Genomic DNA, 23,418 nt, shown 5'->3' on the forward strand with positions numbered 1-23,418 from the left:
TATCCAACAGTTACCATTATTGCCATATGCAGTAACTTTTCCAATTCTTTTCTATTCTGAGAAAGATTGAACCAAATTGCAACTAGTATTCAAACTGTGTGTACAGAATGGAATTATGTAAGAGCATGATTTTTTCCCCCCATCAACTTTTTTCTTTTTTTGCTTGCTTGATAGCAAGTATAGAGAGGTTAAGTTTTCAGAGAGCTGTCTATGATGATCTCAAAGCCTTTTCCCAAGTGACAACAGGTATATTAACATTTAGACTGCTAAAAAATCATACAGTGTCTGCTAACAACATCCACAGCCAGGTTCTTCTATCATGTTCTGTCTATGTTTCTGAATACATGCCACCTAATCACAGCAAGTCTCTCTCCCCAGTTCAATTCCTTCCCCTAAAGTAGCCAATGGAATGTTTCAGGGCTCGTTCTCCACTACAATAGCTGAGACCATTATTCCCACACTTACCTTTGTAAATTCTGTGATCTATATAATTCTCCAATTTTATTCCACAGATTGACCTTTTCAACCCCTATGCTACAACACAAGAATAAAGGAACTGCCACTTTACTAATCCAAAACAGTAATTTCTATGTATAGCTAGAATGTAGAGCAAAGAATTCAAATTCTTTATGTAAGAATCTAGCACTAACTTTACTTACATAAAATACATTCAAAATTCTACATATGTTCTTATCTACACATATCAACACTGACATTTAAAGACCCATGACATTCAATTCACACACTGAAAATCAGAACCAAAAATAAGTGTCTTACTGCTTCTTGTAAAAAGATAATTTATAGCATATTGAAATGTTCAATAAACAGTAAGTAGTGTAAAAAATAAGCAGTCCTTTTAGAAAGACTCATATAATAAGAAGGTCTCCAAAGTTGAATTAACACTTCCATAATTTACTCTAACCAATTATTAAACAAGGTATCAATCACTTTATGCAGTGTCACTCAACCACTTATTTCATGGCCTGCTCATTTCAAAAGAAGAATTCAAGACTTCAATTAATATGACATTACAAACACACCTACGAAAAGGTAGGTGCATTCTTTGCTTCATTAAAAATTATGACATCTGAACATACTCTAATTTTCCATACATATATCTATTTGGTCACTTTGGGCCTGGAGAAAGCTAGGGGAATAAGTGGAGCAGATAAGTACTGTACACACTCTGTAAAAGATATTGACATCTTGGTCTTATCTGCATGGTTTAGGAATTCTTTATATTATTCCTATGATGTTTCCTTTGAAGAGATACCTTAATTAGCAATACAGCTCAAGCGCACAACATGTGTTTATGAGTATTTCAAAACATATTTGTTTACAGTTTTCAGTGATTCTCTCGCACTACTAAATTAATCCATGTGCTCCTCCTTCATCCGTCTGGTAGTCAAGTCTTCTGTCAGGAGAAACAACTCATGCCTATTTTACCCTCCTCTCAAGTTTGTACAGTGTTTCCTCTCTACTGATCAATTCCAAAGTTGCCAACACAAACTGGTGTAGTCTCCTAACTACCGAAACCTATTCTATGCCAATTTTGAAGTGATCACAGAAGGGATTCGCAGAAGGTCATCTAGTGTAACCTCCTCCTGCTCAAACAAGGGACAACACTGAATTCAGATTTGATTGTTTATCTAAACTTACCTTGAATATCTCCAAGATTTCTAACAATCTCTCTGGGTAACCTGAACCAGTGCTTAAATAACCTTCCAAGCAAAAGTCTTTCCTTTCCTTCTAATCAGAACCTTGTGTTTTAATGACACTGTACTTCGGTTCTTTAGCCTGGGTGCACCTCCTCAGAGGTATGGGAAGCTACTTTGGGGCACCTCTTCAGTCTTTATCTCTCTCAGTTGAATAAACCCACAGATACGAACTCCAGCCCCTGACCCTCTACTGCTAGACTCAAGTTTGTCAACACTTTTCTTGTAGTATTTCAGACAAGGCCTAACAGGTGCATAGCAAAAAGGAATAACCACTTCTGCAGCTGTAGTGCCTCCCTTTCTATTGGGACAGTCTAATACCAAAGGCTTGCTTAGCCTATTCTCCACCACAACCACAAGATCCCTTTTATTAGCACTGATACCCAGCCACTCAAGTCCTCAGCGTGTACCACTGCAGGGTCCTTGTAATTCTAGTTGCAGGACTTGGCACTTGACCTCACTGAATTCTATCAGGTTCCTATTTGTCCCATTTGAAGCCCTGGCCTCAAACACATTAACCACACCACCCACTCTAGGATCACTCACCAACACGATGAGGGTACAAAACGCATTGCAGAGCTATTTAAATCTATTGTTACTGTACCTATCCAGAATCAAGAGTAACAGTCATGGCCCATGCCAGTTTTTTTTGCTAAACATAGAGCTTCACAGCAGTTGAGTCAACTTAACTGATCATTGTGACTGAAAAAGATGGTCTAACTCCCTGCCTCCACTGTTTCTGTCCCTCCCTTGTTCCTGCTTCCTGCCTCATGCTTGTTTGGGCACATATTTGACCCTTAACTTACCAGCTGCAATACTACACAGCAGGACCTTGACCATTTTTGCTGATACAGATTTCCAAGACAGTGAACTCCACTGACTGAGAGATGTCTGACAAGTGCCCAAAACAAGAAAGTGGTAGAAGCATAAAGCAAAAGATAATATTCCTGACTATTACACCATTTCTTATGAAACTACCTCAGAATGCCAGCTCTCATACATGAGGCTGAGGGGGGTGGAAACTCCTGTCCTTTTCTGTTCTCAGAACAGGCTCCCAAAAGCTTCTAGTTCTCCCAAGACCCTTAAATAAAAGGAGAGATAATCAATCTTGAATTTTTGGATTTTCCAGCCACTGGGAATATACTTCCACGATTTAGCAGCCTTTTTACCTCAACAGGTGCTGCTGACTCATTTTCATTGCCTATTTCTACCCAGTTCTCTGAAGATAACCTTTGTCTTAGCTATACTTTCAATGTAAAAATCTGACCTCACAGCAGAGTCAGCATAAAAGATCCGGGTATGTGAATTTCCCTGTGAGGGAAATTCAAAGAAGGCAATATTCTATTACTTGAATTACCTCCAAAATTGTAGATTTAGCAGGATTACAAAAAGGTATAAATATCAAAAGCAGTAATTATTGTAGATATACCGAGTATGCAATTTTTCATTTCACCTATAGCTCTCCACACAGACCATGTGAAATATTAAATAAGATATGATTGTGGTTCTGTCAAATTCATTCTTCCTTCTTTATTCTGCTCCTTGTCTCACAAAAATTAACTAAATTATTAAAATACAAATTATTCTAATAACCTTCTCTTCCTTCAATTGTTTCATGTATAATTAACACTGTATTAATGCCATCTGTTTTCTATGATGTACAGAACCTAAAATTTATAATCTGGTCAATGAAGTACATGGATATCAATATCCTATTAAAAAATTTAAAAAACATTTGAAAACTTGAGAAAAAAACCTTAAAATACTGCTGCTATTATTAAAATTTGAATATCATCAGGGGCTAAATTTACAAAATGCTAAAACTGCACTTGTATTCATAATATTAATTTGATGTCTTCTTCCTTGGTAAACAGAACAAAATGTAATCTATACCAAACTTTTCACCAACGAATAACAACAAATACAAAAAGTAAATCCAAACCACAAAAAAATATTGAAATACTTAAAATCCCCTCACATGCTAATAGTATTAGTTAGCACTAGTCATGTTGCCTGAATTATTGTAAGTTTGAGAAAGTTAAAAATAAACAACAGTAGGTGTTGAATAGTACACAAACAGTACATAAAATTTTTTACCACCAAAGTGGTGGTGTAAAACAGCATAAAAATGTTACTAACAAAACACTCAAGTTACAAACTTGCAATAAACATGTACACTCTCTACAGTTCAAATTAGACATTTGATATTTTTACATGATATTGCAATACAAAATTGAAACCATATTAACATTTTATTGAAGTTAGACATTAAATTAGCCTTCAGAAATCTGTGTTCCTCTCTCTCAAACAAAATTACCAGAGTATCAGAATATTCCTCTTATACTCCACTTGGTAATTCCTAGAGAAACAGAATTCATGCAATTAATACAGTTTAACAGTTTTGCTTCAAAAATTATCTCAATTCTGCTGCCTAAACTTAGAAAAAATGAGTTGTACTAAAAAAGGTAAGGGTCTACACTGGATAGTATTTTTTTTTAAAAATAACAGGTTTTCTTTTTCTAGCATCTCTTAGCTGAGCACAATTACTTCTGCACAAAAACATTCACTACAATTTTCTTAAAAATCAAATCTCTAGTTTTCCCTGCTAAATGCATTTCCATAAGCCTGGTTTACAGAAAACCAATACACTTCATTAGTTCATTTCAAGTGATGAAACAAAATGAACTTCTATTCAGTCCATCAGGAGAAAGTAACAAAATACACCAGAACAACTACATCATCAAAATTTTCTTTTGTAAGCCCTTAACTGAAAATAGTCAAAAAGTCAATTTACATAGCTGCCCTCATGAGCCACTTACAAACTGATTTGCAAAGAATGTGATAGAGGTAAAAGCATACATGGAGTTATACATGTTAACATCATGGAGTTATACATGTTATATGTCATGCGTGTCACTAGAGAAAGTATTCATATAGTCCATAAAAGGTTACAATAAGATCACAGTATCTTTACCATAAGTTTTCCTGAAAACATACATTTATATGAAGATATTTAGCGGAAAACTTGATAATTCACAATTATCAAGTTACTTACCTGAAAAAAAAATATTCTTTTGATCATCTTGTTCAATGAACCAACAAGAAAGAAGTCTAACAACCAACCAAAAGATTATTCATCCTACTATAATTACAATAAGTTCAAAAATTATAATCATGGACAACGTGGAAACACAGAAGTGAAGTTAGTTTACAGTATTTAGAAAAGTTTTCCTCGTTTCTTATCCAGAAGTAACAATATTACAAAATTTAAGATAATCTTACAAGGTATTATGCTTTTTTTTTTAATCAGTAGGTTCCAACAAGCCCAAGTATTACGTGCTATTGCTGCTTCATACTACTGGTATCAGTGACAGCACACACTGCTGTGAAATGCAGGTTCTGACACAGTTAGAGCTTATTAGGTTTAGATCTACTCAGGTATTAACCACTTCGCTCCTCAGTTTCTACTGTCAACACTATCAGAAAGATTACAAAGGGATCCAAAACCTATATTACATTTCGAAAATAAAGTGGTTTACTCACAAAGCTAAATCAATTCACAATAATGCTTCCTGTTGGAAAATACCAAAGTAAACAGAACACTACACCTGCAGGCCCTGACCTAGGATCCCTTATCTTTACCAGATCTCCCTTTACCTTGACAGGATTCATATGGTTTTTTCAAAAGAAAAATCTATTGATTTATAAAAGGCTAGAACTTTTTAGCTCCTGGATGTACTTTAATTTTTCCAAATTGTCCCTCTTCTACTGACATGCACTTTTTTTTTTTGTGAGGATATTCCAGAATTATGGAAAACATCTGAAACAGAGAAAACTGTTTTTCCCACTGCATAGTTTCTAGCCTCAGTCACAGTTTAGATGAGTGGCTAGAAAGCACCATCTTGTATAATGGCACAAAGCAGAAATTGGGAACATTAAAAATTAAGATTAGCCCTTCAAATTGAGATTAATCACATCTTCACGAATTCAGCAACAATCCAAATTACATATTATAATACAAAGGGAAGGAGATGAACTCCGTGAAAGTACTTTAAAAGGAAAAGCTAAACAATTATGTCCTCTGTAGGAGAAATATACGGATTAGCCAAGTTGGAAAAGACTGCACTCCTTGACTAAAAAGACAATGATAATAAACATTGGTATTCAGTGCAGTTAGTACTGACAGTAGGCTGATTTGGTTAAGAGACAGCTGACTATTGGATGACTCCCCAGGGCCAAGAAGCTTTATCAAATAGGAATGGTACCATTCTAGACTCCAGCCTGGAGCCAATAGATCCTGACTTGCCTTCTGCAGACTAATAACCTCCAAATCTGTATTTGTGGAATTTTCTCAGACAGTCCCAAAATTAGTCATGTGAGTCTATCTCAGTACAGGATTTGAAGGCAATGCAAGTGAACATCCTCCTCTCTCAAAAGCAACAAATACATTCTATCTCTGCTTGAAGACACTCAAATATCTACAGCATATTAATCCAATATAAAAATAATACACACCAAAAATAAAACTTCCACAGCCAAGTATGGAGGCTGAAAAGAACACAAAAGCTACTTACACAGAATCTGGAGTAGAAGAAAGAAAATTGTAATACAGATCAGAAGCAGAGGTTTTGTTCTAAGTGCTTAACAAAACAAGCAAGACAACTACTGTCTTCACAGCCACAAACAAAGTATGCAGATAGCACAGCGTTTGTCCAGCTTATATGTATGGCCAGAATTAAAATTCTCCAGCTGCACAGCAGCATCCCAGGATGAACTAACCTATACCCAACCCACTAAAGGAAAAAGCAGTGCCTCCTGAGTAATCACTTTCGAGAAGTTCCTACATTTTGAACACATAGCAGCTTAACTAAACATGTTTCAAAGACAGGTCATGAGAGGAGAGCAGAAGTGCTAAATCTTCTGGGTGTTTGTATGATTTGATGACTATGGGGGGGGGGGGAAAGGACAACAAATAATGTTCCCACGCTATTATAGCTCTCTCACTCCACAAGCTGGTGAAAATTCTTCAGGAGAAATAGACTTTTATTTGGAAAGTTTACCACAAAATGAACAGATATTAGACAACAACACTTTTAAGCAAATAGAACTTTCTTTAGAACTGGATTTATAATGTTGTTGTTTGAAAATACTCTTAGAAAGTTAAACACACTCAAATCAAGTTATTGCTAGATCTTAAAAACTGTTAAAAGAGTCACTTGGTCTTCAGTACTGGAGAATGTCCGTTTTCTATAGGTATACATAGTAGCACGATGTAGCCCCTTTTAAAGAACAGCAATTCAGTGACTCAGCCATGACATTATGTTGGTTTGTTTTGGGATACTTTTGCAACATAAAAAAGCAAACACAATCTATACATTAAACTGCCTATGCCACTATTACTCCTTGCCCTTCTTCCTCCTTCCCCATTTTTAACCGGGTGAGGTGGAAAAAGCAAAAGTAAGAGGGAAGAAAATACAACTCTTACCTTTAAGCAAGGAATACACAGAAGGTAAAGATTAAAGACATATTTATGCTAACATCTCTGACTATAAAAAGATCAGTGCCTGAGGTTTCAACTCATTTTTTTATTGCAATAATGCAGTATGTGAACCTGTAAAAACAGCTATTAGGCTTACCACCAGTAGTAATTCTTCTGGAAACACTACTCTTACAGATGGCAGCAAAACTGAATTTTACCATAAGACAGAAAACCCTTCAGTTTTACTCTTGCTAAAACTGCTACTGTCATCTTACAGCCAAAATTGTATTACAGAACTAAGCAAACATTGAAAAAGGTGCTGTTTTACTTTATGCTAAACAATGTCATAAAACGGCCCCATAGATGTTTAAGCTCAGTCACACTGCCACTTGCTACAAATATAGCAATACAGCATTTATGAAACTTCAGAGCAAGCAGGATCTACAACTAACTGAAAACTGGTGCTCACAATCTTTAAAAACAAACAAAATAAAAAACCAAAAAAAACAACCCCAAAAAACCAAACAAAACCCAACCACAGGTCATTCCCAAACCTCAAAACAAATCCCCACTCCTAACTGTAGTCTTCTGTTGGACCAGCAAAATCATCCTACTTGCCTCATGGTCACACAGTTAATAGGCTGAAAGCAGGGACAAACACACAACCAGGAAGCCAGGGAGAAAGGAGAGAGAGAAAACCAAAAAGTCATTTGCCATTAGAAAAAGATATGTTTTTTAAATTATAGGAAACACATTAAACTTCAAACATTTGCCAAAAAGTAATTAAGTATTTGTATAAATAAAGTCAAAAGACATATTAAGCACACAACTTAGAAAGCACATTCTACTTTTCAAATGTGCCTAGCCCACAATTATTTATTTCTAGGACAAAATTCTAGAAGTACTTTAAAACAGAAAATGAGAGGCTTTACTCATTATGCAAAGTGGGAAAGTCTTTCCTCCAACAGTCCTCCTATCTTACCTGTATCTTCAATGAATTGCACACATTTTTCAACAAACAGAGGTATCGGTTTCTCAGGTGTAACCAAATCCTGTAGGGGCATCCCAAAGTAATTACTTTCCCAGTTTCTACGGATTGGAGGATTGAATGTCTTAGTTTTCTTTTTTGGCTACAACAAAACAGAGTTATTTAAGTAATATTCAAGTAACATTTTAACTAACTCATATTGCAATCATTCAGTAAACACAAACAGATCACACAAACTGAATGAATAAAAATTAAATGTACTTTCTAAATAGCATACATTAGATACAAAGCACTCAAATAACTTCTAAAAGCTTTGGCCCTTTTTGTATCACGTTAGGAACAGGATAACCCAATGTATCAGTAACTGAAATACCACAGAAACAGAAATAAAGGCACCACTTGTTCAGAGTGCTGTGGACAAGTCTTTACATACTAACTTTCAACACTGCTCACAAATGAATCTATATGAATCACATCTGATTCATGACCTCTATAAAAACTGTTAGGATAAAACTCTGAAGTTCTGCATATAGTTAAAGATACAAAATAATCTTTATACTACAATTGTACAAGAAACATGATGATGCAGAATGTATAACAATCAATCTCGAAGTTAAAGTTGCAGGCACTCCTATTAAGCATGATTGCTTTGTTACAAGCACAGGACTTTAGCCAAAAGAAGGTTTGCATACAATCAAATCTAAGAAGACGTTTCATATGGAGTTTTATTGCTTGCTTTTATTTTTATTTTTTTTCCTTGAGAAGGACTTTAATCAGTGGAATTGATAAATCATCTTTGGATGATTACAAGAATTATATTGTATTAGATACCATGTTTCATCTCTGAATGTTGATGAAACCACATTACATCATCAAAAATATTTATTTAGGCAGCAACCAGTTCAGATTACCAACAGCTGAAAGCACGCTGAAGCTAAACTGTATAAAACTAAGTGAAAACATCTTTGTCAAATGTTGAATTAAAGACCATTTTAGAGATAAGTCCATTACAGCAGCAAAGAAAGGAAAAAAATTTAAATGCTTTTTTCCTAGATGTTCAGTGCATATCCCCCCTATCTTAGAATAAATGAAGCAGCACTCAAGACTCTGTATTTTAGATCAACAGGATAGAAAAAGACACTGTGACTCTTGGAAAGCAATCTGGTTATGGAATAATAAACCAGGATTCTACAAAAGTTATATGAAAATTATAAATATTATTATCTGTGTAGAATACCTGGACATAGTATGACATATTAAATATATCTGCAAAATTGGAGTAAAGAATGCTTTTTTCTAATAGCTGTCCTGCGTTTAGAAGAATGGTTGCAAGGGACAGAGATATCAAGTATGACATTAATCAAGTATGACATCATACACTTAAGAAGGGAGAAAGGTTTCTTAGGTGAACTGTCTACCTGAAATCAGTTTAATCTCCAAACTGGAAAATGAGAATTTGTCTGAAGAACTTAAAAAAGCAGAAAGAAAAAAAAAGAATAAAGAGAAAAAAGAAAAAAAAACAACCCTGAAGTCCTTTGCAAACTTGTCTAAAAGTAGAGTAGGAGAAGAGACGATAATTGCAAGACAATTCCATAAACATGAAATGATTATTTCACTAGGCAGAGTTACAGCAATAAGTTTATCAGCTATTTCCCATTATGTATCATTAAGCATTTTGTCTCTCTCCAGTCCAATATTTATTAAAATCTCTCTCACAATTTCTCTTTCTTTGGGCTGTGAGTGCATAAACCCTCCACTGACAGAGCAAATCAAATCTTCCTGCAAATAACACTATCTACACAATCTTCACAAAAAACACTTCTGTAAACTAAAAACAAGAGATTAAGGCGTTAAAAAAAACCAACATGCTATTTCCTGATTTGAGGCTTCCATGCTTTCCTTAAGTTGTGGGTCTAGACTTCTTAAGTAGAGAACTTGTCCTGAACAAAATGGTGTGCTACTGTGCGAAAGACCTGATATTTGCCAAAAGATTAACTAATTTCAGGGAAAAAAAATATGGGTCTCATTTCCAAAAAAGTATGTTTTAGTGACAGCTTTTTTTTAAATCCCTGTTCCCCACTTTGAGAAAACAGCAGCTTTTCTGATCCAGATACAGAAGTGAACTTTTATATTTGCTAGTCACAATAACGACTATCAGAAATTTTCTGTGTAAGATTAACTTTTAAAGTATCTCTAATGAAACAATGAACAAAACCAGTTCAACATTAAACTATTCCTTTAGTTAAAGGGCACCTGAACAGTTTTAATATTCCTAGATTTTGGCAGAGAGATTATGATTTTGCCTTAGGTACTTTAATAGTTATGCCCAATGCACCTACTCGCCAACAATACAGCAGTCATCTAGTACTGCATGTAGCAAGTATTGGTTTTCTTCATTATTCTTCTTCTACATCATAATGAAAAAGAACTAATAGGCACCAAGTTAGAGAAGACAAGAACCAACACAAAAGTTTTGTTACTTAAACCCAGCAAAAAAGATTGTTTCACATACCACTGTTTTCCTGTTAGTAATTAAAAGAACAGCCCAACACTATAAAGTTGAATCCTTAGTTTTCATATAAATCTGTGGGGTTTTTTTATAATTGATTGCTGCACTTATATTGAGCTTTCAGCATGGGTTTCACCACTTGCTTCTTGCCAAAGACAACTTCTCTTCATACCCTAACTGAAGTTAAAGCCAAACCTCTAACAGATCCTTATATATTTTGGCAGGAAAATATTTTAACTCTGAGAATCCCCAAACTTGCCTTTCACTGCTGATAATAAAAGCATTTACTTGCAGTATTGCTTTAATTGCAGTAGTTCAATCACCAAACATGTTGCAAAAGATTAGCTCAAGTCCTCTTAATATAAGACAAGGTAAACAAAAAACCACACATTCTAGCATGAAAAAGTATCCAATTCTTGGTTTCAAAACCAGAAATGTTACAAAGAGCATGAAACCATGAAAAAAATACAGACATAAAGAATATTCAAGTTTAACCCTCTTGACCGTAGGTACCAGGGAACCAGATAAGTAGCACTCATCATCTGGAAAGAAACTAGGCTGAGACTTCAGCCAGCTACAAGTCTTGGGAGTACAATACACTTAAATACAACCTCTTAAAATTAACTTAAACAACTAAAACCTGCCCAAACCTATCTATCAAACCCCTTTATGGATGGGCTGCTTACTCTAGCAAGCCCTCTCTGTTCAAGACAGGCTCGTCTTCCTTTTTTTCCTCTTACCTTCAACCCACCAGAATTATCATCAATAATTTATTTATCAAAGGGGAAATCCAGCCACTTCTCTACCTCCCACAAGCTTCACTACTACTTTCGATACAAAGGAAACTTTCTGCCTCCTTCATTTGCAGTCAGCCCTGGGTTCATGAAGGGCAAAGTCAATATTTTCAAGACTAGTAAAACACGCTAAAACCACACACCATGAACAGCATTTACAGGCTTAATAAAATATTTGTAATCTCTAATTCATAGCCAGCTCTTCAGAAACTATATGACATAGAATAACGCAGATGATGGAGTCCCTAATATGCTCTTTCTTCCCTTTACACATTCTGCCATTTTTAGAATTCCAGCTTGTTACAGTAAGTTTTAAACTACAGAGGCTCAGGAAGAAATATGGTTCTAAATATGCATATTAAGAGTGTTAAATTTGAACAGATGAAACCTGAAAGCACAGATTCTGGTATTTCCTCTACTCCTCAGGAGAAAAAAAAATTTCACTGCACATTCCAGTCTGAAGTAAACAGTACTTCGCTAAATCAACCACTGAACTTACACAAGAACACTTGAATAAAAATGTAAGTGAATCTTCCGTTGCTCACATGTTTACCATAGTCTTATTAAAACAGAGAGCAACACACATGGGCTCTACAGTTCCTGACACTATTTCAGTAGTAGCTTAAACAAAAAAATTAATATACTTTTGAAATTATAATGGCACCAAACAAGTTTAAGCATAAAAAAATGACCAAAACTGTATTACTTACATCATGTTCTAAAACAAGTCAGAGTAAAATATGTGAGAATTCATCCAGATGCTAGTGGATATTTCTTGCTGAAATACTGAAAAAAGTTCTCCGACTCATTTAAAGTAATGGAATTCCTGCTACAGAGAATTACTAAATTAAGACAAGGTTTGCTATTATTTCATGTGGTAATAATACTAATAGATTAAATCAATAATAATTGATAAATGACTTTTTAAATATTTATGTTTACACATAAGAAGAATGCAATTAGAACAATGAAAAGCCAAGGAGTACTATGGTTCAGGCCTTATATTAATTCATAAACTGCATTACACTTGCAGTTTCAAGGTTACTGCACACGCATGAAGAGGTTCCTCCTGTCTGAGATATTAGAAGGCTTCCTTCAGCAAGATCATTATGCTCTAGGAATGTTCATGCCCTTTCCCGGCCTCAAAGTTTCTGCAATTTCTGTTGTTCTGTATCCCCAAACTCATCAAGTTAAACCGAAGACAAAAATAATTTATGATATAGCTTGCAAGGCTGCTGCTTTTCATGTGTACCAACACCAATCATGTTTATACTACACCTTAATATTACAGTCTTAAAGATTCTAATTGTGATAAGCATCTACTTGTAGTTCCCACTTGCAATTTTTGAAAGAGACCCGGATATGAACGAGCATTAATCTCAGCTGGAAAGGTCTAACTTGGCAAAGAAAAACAACTGAGGCAAAGCTGCATATGAACATTGTACACGGTGCTTAGTTCCTCCAAGTTCATGAACACCGCTAATGAGCTAAATCAAACACAGAAAGCATGCCAAATGCATACTGGAAAATGCATTAAATCTGAGAGCTATTTTGTTTAATAACAGCAAAAACAAGGTGCTTTTTTCCTGAAGAGAAACTTGACAGAAAAAGTTCTGTAGGGGAAGAAAAAAGGCCATCATAGCTTAACAAATACTAGCACACAGCATGCACTTGAAAGCTTACAAACTCAGTGTGCTCACACAACTCCACATGAGCTTGGCTAAAAAGTCCTGTGACTGAAGCAAGTCTGCTTTCTTTTTTGTCCTTCTTTCCACTTCTCTTTATATACATCCCTACCAGAAAAAGTTCAACAGTCCGCTTGTTAATAGCACATGTAAGGCCACACAATACTTTTTTCAGAAAATTTAGATGTGGTATTAAGGATAAAGGTGGGTGTTTCACAAGTCAGACTATACTGGACCGATTCGACCTTCTCCAGTGAAAATATGTATTGGTTTCTAGACACAAAGACAGAACAACCATCAGTTGGTTTCACCAGTCTGGACTCAAGTAAGGCACTTGTTGATGGCATACAGGAACCTACTGAGACAACTGGAGTAGGAGAAGAAACGTGATATTCAACAACAAAAAGGACCATCACAGACCAACGCAAAATCATGCCCTGGAATGCACGACTAACAAAAGTTATGTGCTGTACGGTGCGTGCAGCATGTACTGCAATGTACAGGTACTACATGTATGTACTATAAATCACCTGTACTATATGGTAGGAAGTCATTAATTGGAAGTTATCAAGGACAAGAACAGGTCAAAGGTTCCTAAAGTCACAGTAACTGCAGCTAAGAAAAGTGCGATCACACAATTTTGTCAGGTAGTAATTTCTAGGAGGCATCAACAAACAGTAGTATTATATGATGCACTGCTGTGACATTCTTTGCGATAATATACACAGTTTCAGTCATCCTCATGCAAAAACATAAGTTCAGAAGAAAATTTCATTTTCTTTTAAATCTTCTAAAACTCAGATCAAGTAGCCATTTTCTCTTCACCTGTTTGAAGGTGACAGAACACAAACATTTCAGGAGAAAGCTTACCACAGGAAAGGTGAAAACCAGGAATTGCAAGAAGATTCTTCACCAACACAGAGGAAATAGAAGCTCTGGATAAGTTTTATAGAGTAGTGAGAATGAGGGGATAAAAGTTTTCAGAGAACTTATTTCTGTGATAGTTGAAAACAGAGCTCATGGAGAGTTCTCTTCCACTTCTGACTACCAGTATACTGAAACAAGATCTAAGAACACTAGCACACTGTTATGGACAAAAATAATGGGCAAATAATTCAGACCAAAGCACACTTCCTTAACTGGTCTCAGTTTTAAATTGTTTGATTTCCTTCGGTAATAAGAATCAGTAGATGACCTTGAAAGTAACATTACCTGCTCACCGCAGACTTCTCATTACTATACCTTCACAGTAAAACATTTTAATTTATGCTTCCAAATAGCAAAAAGTAACAGAATTCTGAATATTTACTTCTGCCTTTAATAACACGTGTTCGCAATAGATGTTTAAAGTTTGTAACATGTGATAGCCAAACTACAGCTGCCATTCTCCTACTGTTAGGCAAATCTCACTTCCTCCTTTCTACCCACCCAACTCTTTGCATTCTTCAATTTTTTTACCTGAAGCCTACAATCACACTACACCCATCTCCTACCTCCCTATATCTGTCTTAGTGCCCATTGTAAGCTGGGAGACTGGGGTCCTGAAAGCATCAGGACAGAATGAGAATCCATTAGCAAGGTAATGTCTTTCCTACAATGCTTTACAAGAAACCCACAGAGAAACATCACATCTCAAACCAACAAAGATACAAGGAGTATCAAGTATGTTACATCATATTTAGGCTTTAAAAAGCAACACCACAGTACAAAGCCGATTAAAAAAAATCATTGCAAAAGACAATTAGGACCTCAGATTTCAAAGTACGAGTTTTTCCAAATAAATTCATTTTGTTCGTAAGATTTCTGTATTTCAGCATCGCTATAATTATAGCAAGAATGTATCCTATGTATCTTATGTTCCTTTTTTATAGAGAGGAACAATTTTACTCAACAAGGAAAATATAATCTGAGTAATTTTTGAGTTTTTGTAACAAGAGACTGCTAGTTGCTCATCTAAAACACAAGAAAACATAGTGAATAAGTTCCAAAACTAATAAAACTGCATCTCTTCTGAAAAAAAATTAAGTTAGAAAACCCAAAGTATATTACAAACTAGAATGGCCCATCACTTGAACTGGAACTACACTCACTTCAACTTAATGCAAGCTAACACAGAGAAGTTACTACTTATCGAAAGCACTGAGCACTCAACATTCTTAGATATTTTGAAAGTTTGCAAGCATTTTCACTAACAAGTTAAATTTGTTTTCTCAATCATTACAATAATTTCTATTACTATTAGAAGTTTTCTGTGACTAATTTGAGAGTAGCAGCCCTGTTAGTTGTGAGTTTAAAAAAAACCAAAAAACCCACCACACCGCCAATAGACACCACCACCAAACCACAAACCAAAGCAAAACCAACCACCCAAAACAACCAAGAGCAACATTAAAAAGAACTTAAAACAACTCTACTCTTCAAGAGTTGTAACCACTAGAAAAATTTAGAACAGCCTGAAACTTTCAATTCAGGCTTCCTCTCAACAGGCCAAAACCAAAAGTGGAGGCATTGCTGAAGATATCAGGAGGTTTCCTGACACGGTACCAAGAAGAAAAGACCCCACTATACTAGGCCTACTCAGCTTAAAACATAAATATCCAACTCAGAGTAACTTTCTGTCAACTCAACACAGCTGGGACAGTAGGAAGATTATGAAACTACACTTCCATTTCCATGTAGCAAGATTAATTCAATTAAAAGGAGTCTAGGAGTTGGACTCCATGATCCTTGTGGGTTCCTTCCAACTCAGGATATTCAATGATTCTATGAAAAGCATATAAATTATTTTTTTTAAAAACATCTAAGTTTCCCCAAAAGAGTAATTTCGAAGTATTTTTAATCATATGATTTTATACCCACAAGGCATCATTATCCAATGCTTATGAGTAAGCCTTAAGAAAATTTAGTGCCCTTTAAATCAGTCATGTGTAATTCAAATCACAGCTGCATACCAGGAAGTGCAATACAGAATTTAATCTATTACTAAAATTTAACTACGCTCTACTTTAACAAAACATATTTCTAACTGCTATACAAGTACTGTCAGATTTAAGCTAAAAGGGACATTTTTAAAATGTTACAAAAGATAATATTAAAATTGGCTTACTTGCAGACAAGAAAAAAAAAATCTAACTGATCAGAAAGACCGTTGATTTCATGTCAAACATTACACCCAACACAATGATTGAGAAAGTAAAATGAATTAAAATCTAAACTATAAGTGTCCATCTAGAACCTAGATCACAACACTACCTTGATATAACAACTTTTAAGGCAGTAAGCCAAAAAGTAACTATCGGGCATTAAAGATTAAAATTAAACATTTTTTAAGTAGAATGCAACATTATCATCTTCCCTTTATTTCCCTGTTGCGTTCCTTGTATCTTACTCGAACAGAGAATCCTACAGGTAGCACAACTTTCAACTTGATTACTTGTTTGCCCACACTAGGAAAATGCAGCAGTCAGTAAAACCACTATGCAAAGTTTCCTTTTCATGCTCTTGTTTTAGAGTTCCAGGTTGAACTGAGAATTAAAAAGAAACCACTCCTTTCATTCACTAGCCCTAAAACTCATTCCAACAGCAAGAACTGCAAACTGAAAGAACCAGTTCTACTCAAAAACTCACAAAGCAGCTTTATTTAAAAAAAAAAAAAAAACAAACAAAAAAGGTACCTAACTCAAATGGTAGGAAGCCTCCACACAGAATCATAGAATCGACTGGGTTGGAAAAAACCTCTGAGATCATCAAGTCCAACCCTTGCCTTGATCCAACACCGTCATGGTTACTAGACCATGGCACTAAGTGCCGCATCCAGTCTCATCTTAAAAACCTCCAGGGACGGTGAATCCACTACATCTGTGGGCAGCCCATTCCAATGCCTGATTACTCTCTCTGTAAAAACTTTTTTCCTAATATCCAACCTAAACCTCCCCTGGCACACCTTAAGACCGTGCCCTCTTGTTCTACTGCTGGTTGCCTGGGAGAAGAGACCAATTCCCACCTGGCTACAACCTCCTTTCAGGTAGTTGTGGAGAGTGATGAGGTCTCCCCTGAGCCTCCTCTCCTCCAGGCTAAATAGCCCCAACTCCCTCAGGCTTTCCTCATAGGACCTATGCTGGAGTCCCTTCACCAGCCTTGTTTCTCTTCTCTGGACCTGCTCCAGCATCTCAATATCCTTCCTGAACTGAGAGGTCCACAGCTGGACATAGTACTCCAGGTCCTTACCTGGACCTGCTGGCCACACTGTTCCTGATCCAGGCCAGGATGCCATTGGCTTTCTTGGCCACCTGGGCACACTGCTGGTTTGTGTTCAGCTTCCTGGGAATCCAAACTCCCAGGTCCCTTTCTGTCTGGCTGCTCTCCAGCCACTCTGTGCCCAGCCTGTAGTGCTGCAGGAGGTTGCTGTGGCCCAAGTGCAGGATCTGGCATTTGGCCTTGTTGAATCTCATCCTGTCAGAATCAGACCATCTCTCCAGCTTGTCCAGGTCCCTCTGAAAAACCCTCCTGCCTTCCAGCAGATCGACACGACCCCCCCCAACTTCATGGCATCTGCAAATTTGCTAATAGTACATAGAGAGGTTAAAATAACTGAAACTTATTGAACACCTGCTTAAGTAGACAAATCATCTCATTCCCTAAGGTTTGCTAGTTCTAAGCAACTTAATAGAAACTCGAAACAAAAATTAAACAATATTACATGAAAATTTTAAAGCACCAGTTTCAAAATAGAGTGCAACTCTTGCATATTTTGATTCTTCCCTTTTTAAAATGCACCAGAAGTTGTAAATAAAATTTAAATCAACTGACTTACCTTCTTATCTTCTTTTACTTTGTGGGGTTTCTTTTTCATTTTTTTATCATCCAACTCTTGATCTGATGTAATAGCAGGGTTATCTATGCCACCCTTCCATGTTTCAACAGGTGAAAGAAGTGGGTCTTCCTCGCTTCCACGATGTCTTCCTTTTCTTTTAGTTTTAGAGGTGGTAAAAGCCTCATCATCACTTGCATCTGAATGCGTTCTTCTATAGTAAGACTTGGCTTTGCTGAAGAGAGTCTTAGACTTGTATTTGTATTTTGATGGTCTTCTTTCCCCATGACCTTTGGATACTCTATCAGCAAACCCATTTTCTTCCTCACCTTGGGTATTCATAACAATTGAGTTTCGAACTTTAATAACACGATTCTGACTATCATCTGGAACCGCATAGATATCGTCTGCAAAGCCTTTATGTTTGTAAATAGTGTCAATAGGTTCAGCATAGTTGTCAGATTGGTCTATATCTTCTGGTGGTGCCGCAGGCACTCGAGAAGGTTGTTTCCTGGGGTTTTTGCCAATACCTGCCTCAATTGTTTTCAGGAGGTTAGGATCGAGTTTTTTCACATTTGTTCTTGGAACAAGTGGTTTCGGTTTTATCGGAGGAGGCACTTTATGGTTACGTTCATGGTCATGACAATTGATTGGTGTACTGTGAATAGGATATTCATTTCCTTCCAAATCCAGTCGGTACTTTGAACGATCACTAGGTGCTGGGAGTAGCCTTACATCATCACCAATTGGACTGTAAGGTGGTGGCCCTTCGGCATCATCCTCCGAATCTGGGTAATTATAATCAAGGGAACCTCCTCTTGGAGATCTTGGAAAAACATCTTCACTTGTATGTGTTGATTCCCTTGTGCTGTCTGACATGTAAGAACTTTCAATCATGTTTTTCTTCTCTAATACATCACTGAAGAACAACGTGAAAACCTCAGTTTGACGATGATATTGAGATAATGAATATAAAGCTGTAAATTTAGCAGTAATTTCTGTTGCTATGTGTTCTCCTTCGGTCATGAGTTCCTTGATTGCTTCATTCTCAAAGAAGTCTGCCTGGCTATCAGTAACGGCCACCAACTGGACAGGAATCGTATCCTGAACTTCAGAAAGAAATGCCCGAAGCATTCCCATAGATGCCTTCCGCTTTGCAGAATAGACCAGTATATATCCATGAACAAGTTCATCTTTCCTTACACCAATTGAAGAATGATATGATAATATAGTTATCTGTATTCGACGCCTCTTTTCACCTATTATTTTATCAAGCATCAAAGAATTGTTCTGGCCAGCCTGAGCAGCACTACAGGAGTGCGAATCAAGGAAAGGTGAAAGAATAAGATCCACACTGAACGGATCACCACACATGGCACACATGACAATCCTTAAGTCAGCTTCTGACAGATCTTTAATGGTGGGAACTGGACTTACAACATCAAAATTGTGTTTAACTGCTTCCAGTACTCCCCTCAGAGCTTGTTTTATTTGGGTCTCATTAAATTTGCGTGGATATGTACCAGCAGGCACATCTACAAAAGGACACTGTAACTTGTTCGCCAATTGCTGTCCCTGATGTCTCAGAATAGGCAGATTCTTGCTAACGCTGTCCCTCTGGTTAGCCAATATTAACGTAAATGAAAGATTAGCCATATACTTGTCTCTCCTTATCTGAGATGCTTCAGCCCTTATTTTTGCAATGCACTCCCCAATAAAATTCAGTGATTCAATAGAGTTAAACACACAGAAACAACCATGTGGTTTGAAGGCTGAGGTCCACAACTGAGTCAGCAGGTATGGGGATTTGGCATCAACTGGTCTAAGATCCAGTTCATATATTTTTCCATCTAATGCATATTCATCATCAGTGGATTGTGTCCGAATTTCATTTGCTAATTCTTGTGCAAGGCCATCTTTGCCCAAAATGAAAAGATTGACTTTATCAATGTTGGCACTATCATGGTATAAATTTGAGCGGCCATGGTCTAGTTGCAGAAGACTGTTGGCAAGCAACTCCTCAACTTTTATGTCCGTGCAATTTTGGCCACTGAGACAAGTTTCTTTAGTTGGGTGATAAACAAATCCTATGTGTTTGAGCAGGAGAGATTCTCTATCAGGTGCAAGTTTCTGTAAAGCTTTGTATCTAGGTTCTTCACTCAGAACTGCATGAATTTCACTCATTTTATCTGTACTTGGTGTTGCATTAAGATCCAGGTCATAAAACAGCTCTGAATGTTCAAAAAGCATTTCCTGAAACTCCTCTTTGGCTTTTTCAACAATCTCCCTCTGATGCCTACCATACACTTCCTTACTATCTGCATCAGTGATGTACTTAAATGCTTCGTCCTCCACCACAAAACATATAACTTCTTCCCATGGCTGTCCTGGTGAAATGAATTGGATTTTCTCAAGAGTTTTTTTGAATTTCTCCTTCATTTCAACTCTCCTTTTTTCTGATATAAGATGCTGCACATGGTTTTGATAAACTTTTTCTGCCTCTAGGGTAGTGAGAAGGTCAAACGGAATCCTTCTGTCATTCACTTTATCTATATGGTCAGTTTCATCCCAGGGCGTTTTTTCAAGCACTACGAAACAGGACTGGAAGTCAGGCCTTTTCTCCATTACCTTCAAGGCTTCTGACCAGCTCAAGAATTCAATTTCCTCAAGATTTGAGAGAAGAGTATTAAGAGCTCTTGGCAATGCATTAATGTATTCCTCTTTTCTTTTTCTAATATGTTCCTGTTTAAGCTGCTCTATGTGTTTTGAAAATGTATTTTTGGCCTTTTTAGTTCCTTCCAAATTTATGTACTCTTCATAATCAGGGTGGTTTTTCAGTTTGTTACTAACAGTTTTCCAAGTTGCATGATAGTCTCTCACAGTTTGGACAAGTTTTTCAAACTTATCTGTTGCTGTAACAACTAGCTGTCTTTGAGTTTTATAGGCATCCAGATAGGGGATTATTTTAGGCTTACCACGAGTTTTATCCATCATTTGTACCAGTGCAGTAAAACATGTTTCAACATTGACATTAAATCTTGCCGATGTTTCCACTACCACGAGGTTCTTCTTATTTGAAGCAAAGGCCTGAACCTCTCGCAGATAATGATCCACACATTCGTCACACTTTGTTGCTGCTATTATTATGGGTTTTTTAGATTTTGAGAGTTGGATATAGAGGTTATTCACAAATTTAAGTTGATCATCAAACTTCCTATTGCATCCTTGGCTTACATCAATGCACAATAAAAATCCATCTATGCTTAATTTCCCTTCAGGCATTTGTTTTTGCTCAAAGTCTTGCTCCAAGCCTAGCTGATCTGTGCAAATGTACATTAGTTTTTCTGCGGACTGCAGTTTGGAGGCAGCTGCACGTTTTATGTACGGTTGTAAATTTGTACTCCGATGAGGCAAGAAAGTCTGATCATCAATGAACTCAGTCTGTTCAATTACGTGAATTCTGCACTCAATTCCATCCTCACCGCTTTGTGTTACGTCACCCCAGTACAAAAAGTGATCATTGTTAACAACTCTTCCTCCAAAGTCAATTGTGCTAAGCACAGAGGTATGCTCAGGATAATATTCATCTGCTTTCGAACGAACGAATCTATTGCACAAACATGACTTTCCAACTCCACAATTACCTTTATCCTTTTCAGTTCCAGACAGTCCAACAACACTAACAGCATAAGATGGAGGGCGTGGTTCTTTGTTTTTTGCCATCATAACTTTCCTCTCATCCTTTTGCAATTATCAAGGTAACTGTATGTGGTTTTCATTCTGGAAAAGTTCCTACAAATTTAAATTGTATATCCAGGGTTCCAGAAAGAGCTTTCAGTTGTTCCTGCTTCAGCTTGTCATCGAGAGAACCTCAGATAATCAGGATGAGGGTGATCATCTTCCTAAAAAATACAAAGAGAAAAAAAAAACTTCAAGATTGCAGGTATTTCTTTGGTATATTCGTGAGAGATAAGAGATTTTAAGAAGCACTTTTGCTTGCTTACCCTGATTTTCTATGTATATGAAAGCTCTACAACTACTTTAAATGAGATCTTAAATTTGTAATTCATTCATGTTAAAGCTATTTATACTACAAATTTAAAAATAAACAGGTTTTAAGCACAGTTTAGTAACAGCTCATCACCTATTTAATAGGTAATCAGCATACTCCTAAAATAAGAAAACCCTCACCCAAACCCCCAAATTACTGTTTTCCTTCCTAGCTTATGAATAGTAGGCACTAAAAAGCATTTTCAACTACAATAAATACAACATAATTCTAAACCCAATCAAATATTCACATGTTTCTGTTTACACTCATGTTTTCACCAGATATCATGCTTATTTGCATGAATAACACTACTTTTATGTGCATTCGTAGGCCTGGGCTTAGGCTGCAGTAAAGAAAATTTCAAAATAAGAAGTTGTAAAAGCAGGCAGTTGTCCACATGGCTCAAATGCTACATATTTGCAGAAATAAACTACTTTATTTGAATACTAATAATAAATTGCTTTTAAGAAGTTTCTAACCTGAATTCTACAGAAAAACACAAATATCATCATACAAATAGTAAAAATAAGACTTAAATATGAGATTTTAAGACTACAGTGTAGTGGCATTCCTTCTGTCTCTACAAAAAAAACCCCAAAATCTTTTATTAACTGGAAACAAAAACTACTACATCTACATTCAGACTTCCATACAATTATTACAAGATTCCAGTGGTTTTATCGAAGCTGTCATCCAAGTGTAACAATTACCATTACCTCTCAGTTATTAATTAGAAAACTGTGCTTGCATGCATACTGCAAATGGAAAAATATTTACTGTTTTAGACATAATTACATTATGAAGAAACATAAAAAAATTGAATGGTCGAATGACTGGGCCCACCAGTTTGTGCCAGTGGCATGAAATCTAGTTGGGGACCAGTAACTAGCGATGTTCTAGGGTTAATACCGGGTCCAATATTGTTCAAAATCTTCATTAATGACTTGGACGATGGAGGGGAATGTACCCTCAGCAAGTTCATTGTTGACCAAACTGGAAGAGTGGCTGATACAGTCCCTGCACCCAGGGAGGAATAACCCCAGGTACCAATATATGCTGAGAGCCATCTGGTTGGAAAGCAGCTGTACAGAACAGGACCTGGGGATTTCAGCAGACACAAACACAAGCCAGCAATGTGCACTTGTGGTAAACAAGGCTAACAGTACCCTGAGCAGCACTAGCCAAAGTACTGCCAGCAGATCAAGGTAGGCGAACCTTCCCGTCTTCGCAACACTGTAGCCGCTGATGCACTGCGTTCAGTTCTACACCACAAGAGATACAGAGCTAGTGGAGAAAGTGACCCCCTGCTGCACTAACCTGCTTAAAGCACTACAGCATCTCTCACTTAAGGAAAGGCTGGGAGACCTGGGACTCTTTAGCCTGGCAA

General features: G+C 36.6%; 1 protein-coding gene across 3 annotated transcripts in view; it reads right to left on the minus strand.

Moving 5' to 3' along the window:
* Window positions 1-23,418, minus strand: part of ARHGAP5 (Rho GTPase activating protein 5) — a 48,275-nt gene that overhangs the window by 14,692 nt on the left and 10,165 nt on the right. For 2 of the 3 annotated variants that reach the window (XM_027637777.1, XM_027637776.1), the window contains 2 exons: window positions 17,984-21,882; window positions 8,177-8,324 (listed from right to left, as the gene is read on the minus strand). In XM_027637777.1, coding sequence (XP_027493578.1) covers window positions 8,177-8,324; window positions 17,984-21,706 — 3,871 coding nt within the window. In that variant the 5' untranslated portion in view covers window positions 21,707-21,882. The remainder of the gene's footprint in view (window positions 1-8,176; window positions 8,325-17,983; window positions 21,883-23,418) is intronic. The other variant, XM_027637778.1, reaches the window with a different exon arrangement.

The sequence above is a fragment of the Corapipo altera genome, unplaced genomic scaffold (assembly GCF_003945725.1).
Source record: "Corapipo altera isolate COAL_440 unplaced genomic scaffold, ASM394572v1 23, whole genome shotgun sequence".
Classification (NCBI taxonomy): Eukaryota; Metazoa; Chordata; class Aves; order Passeriformes; family Pipridae; genus Corapipo; species Corapipo altera.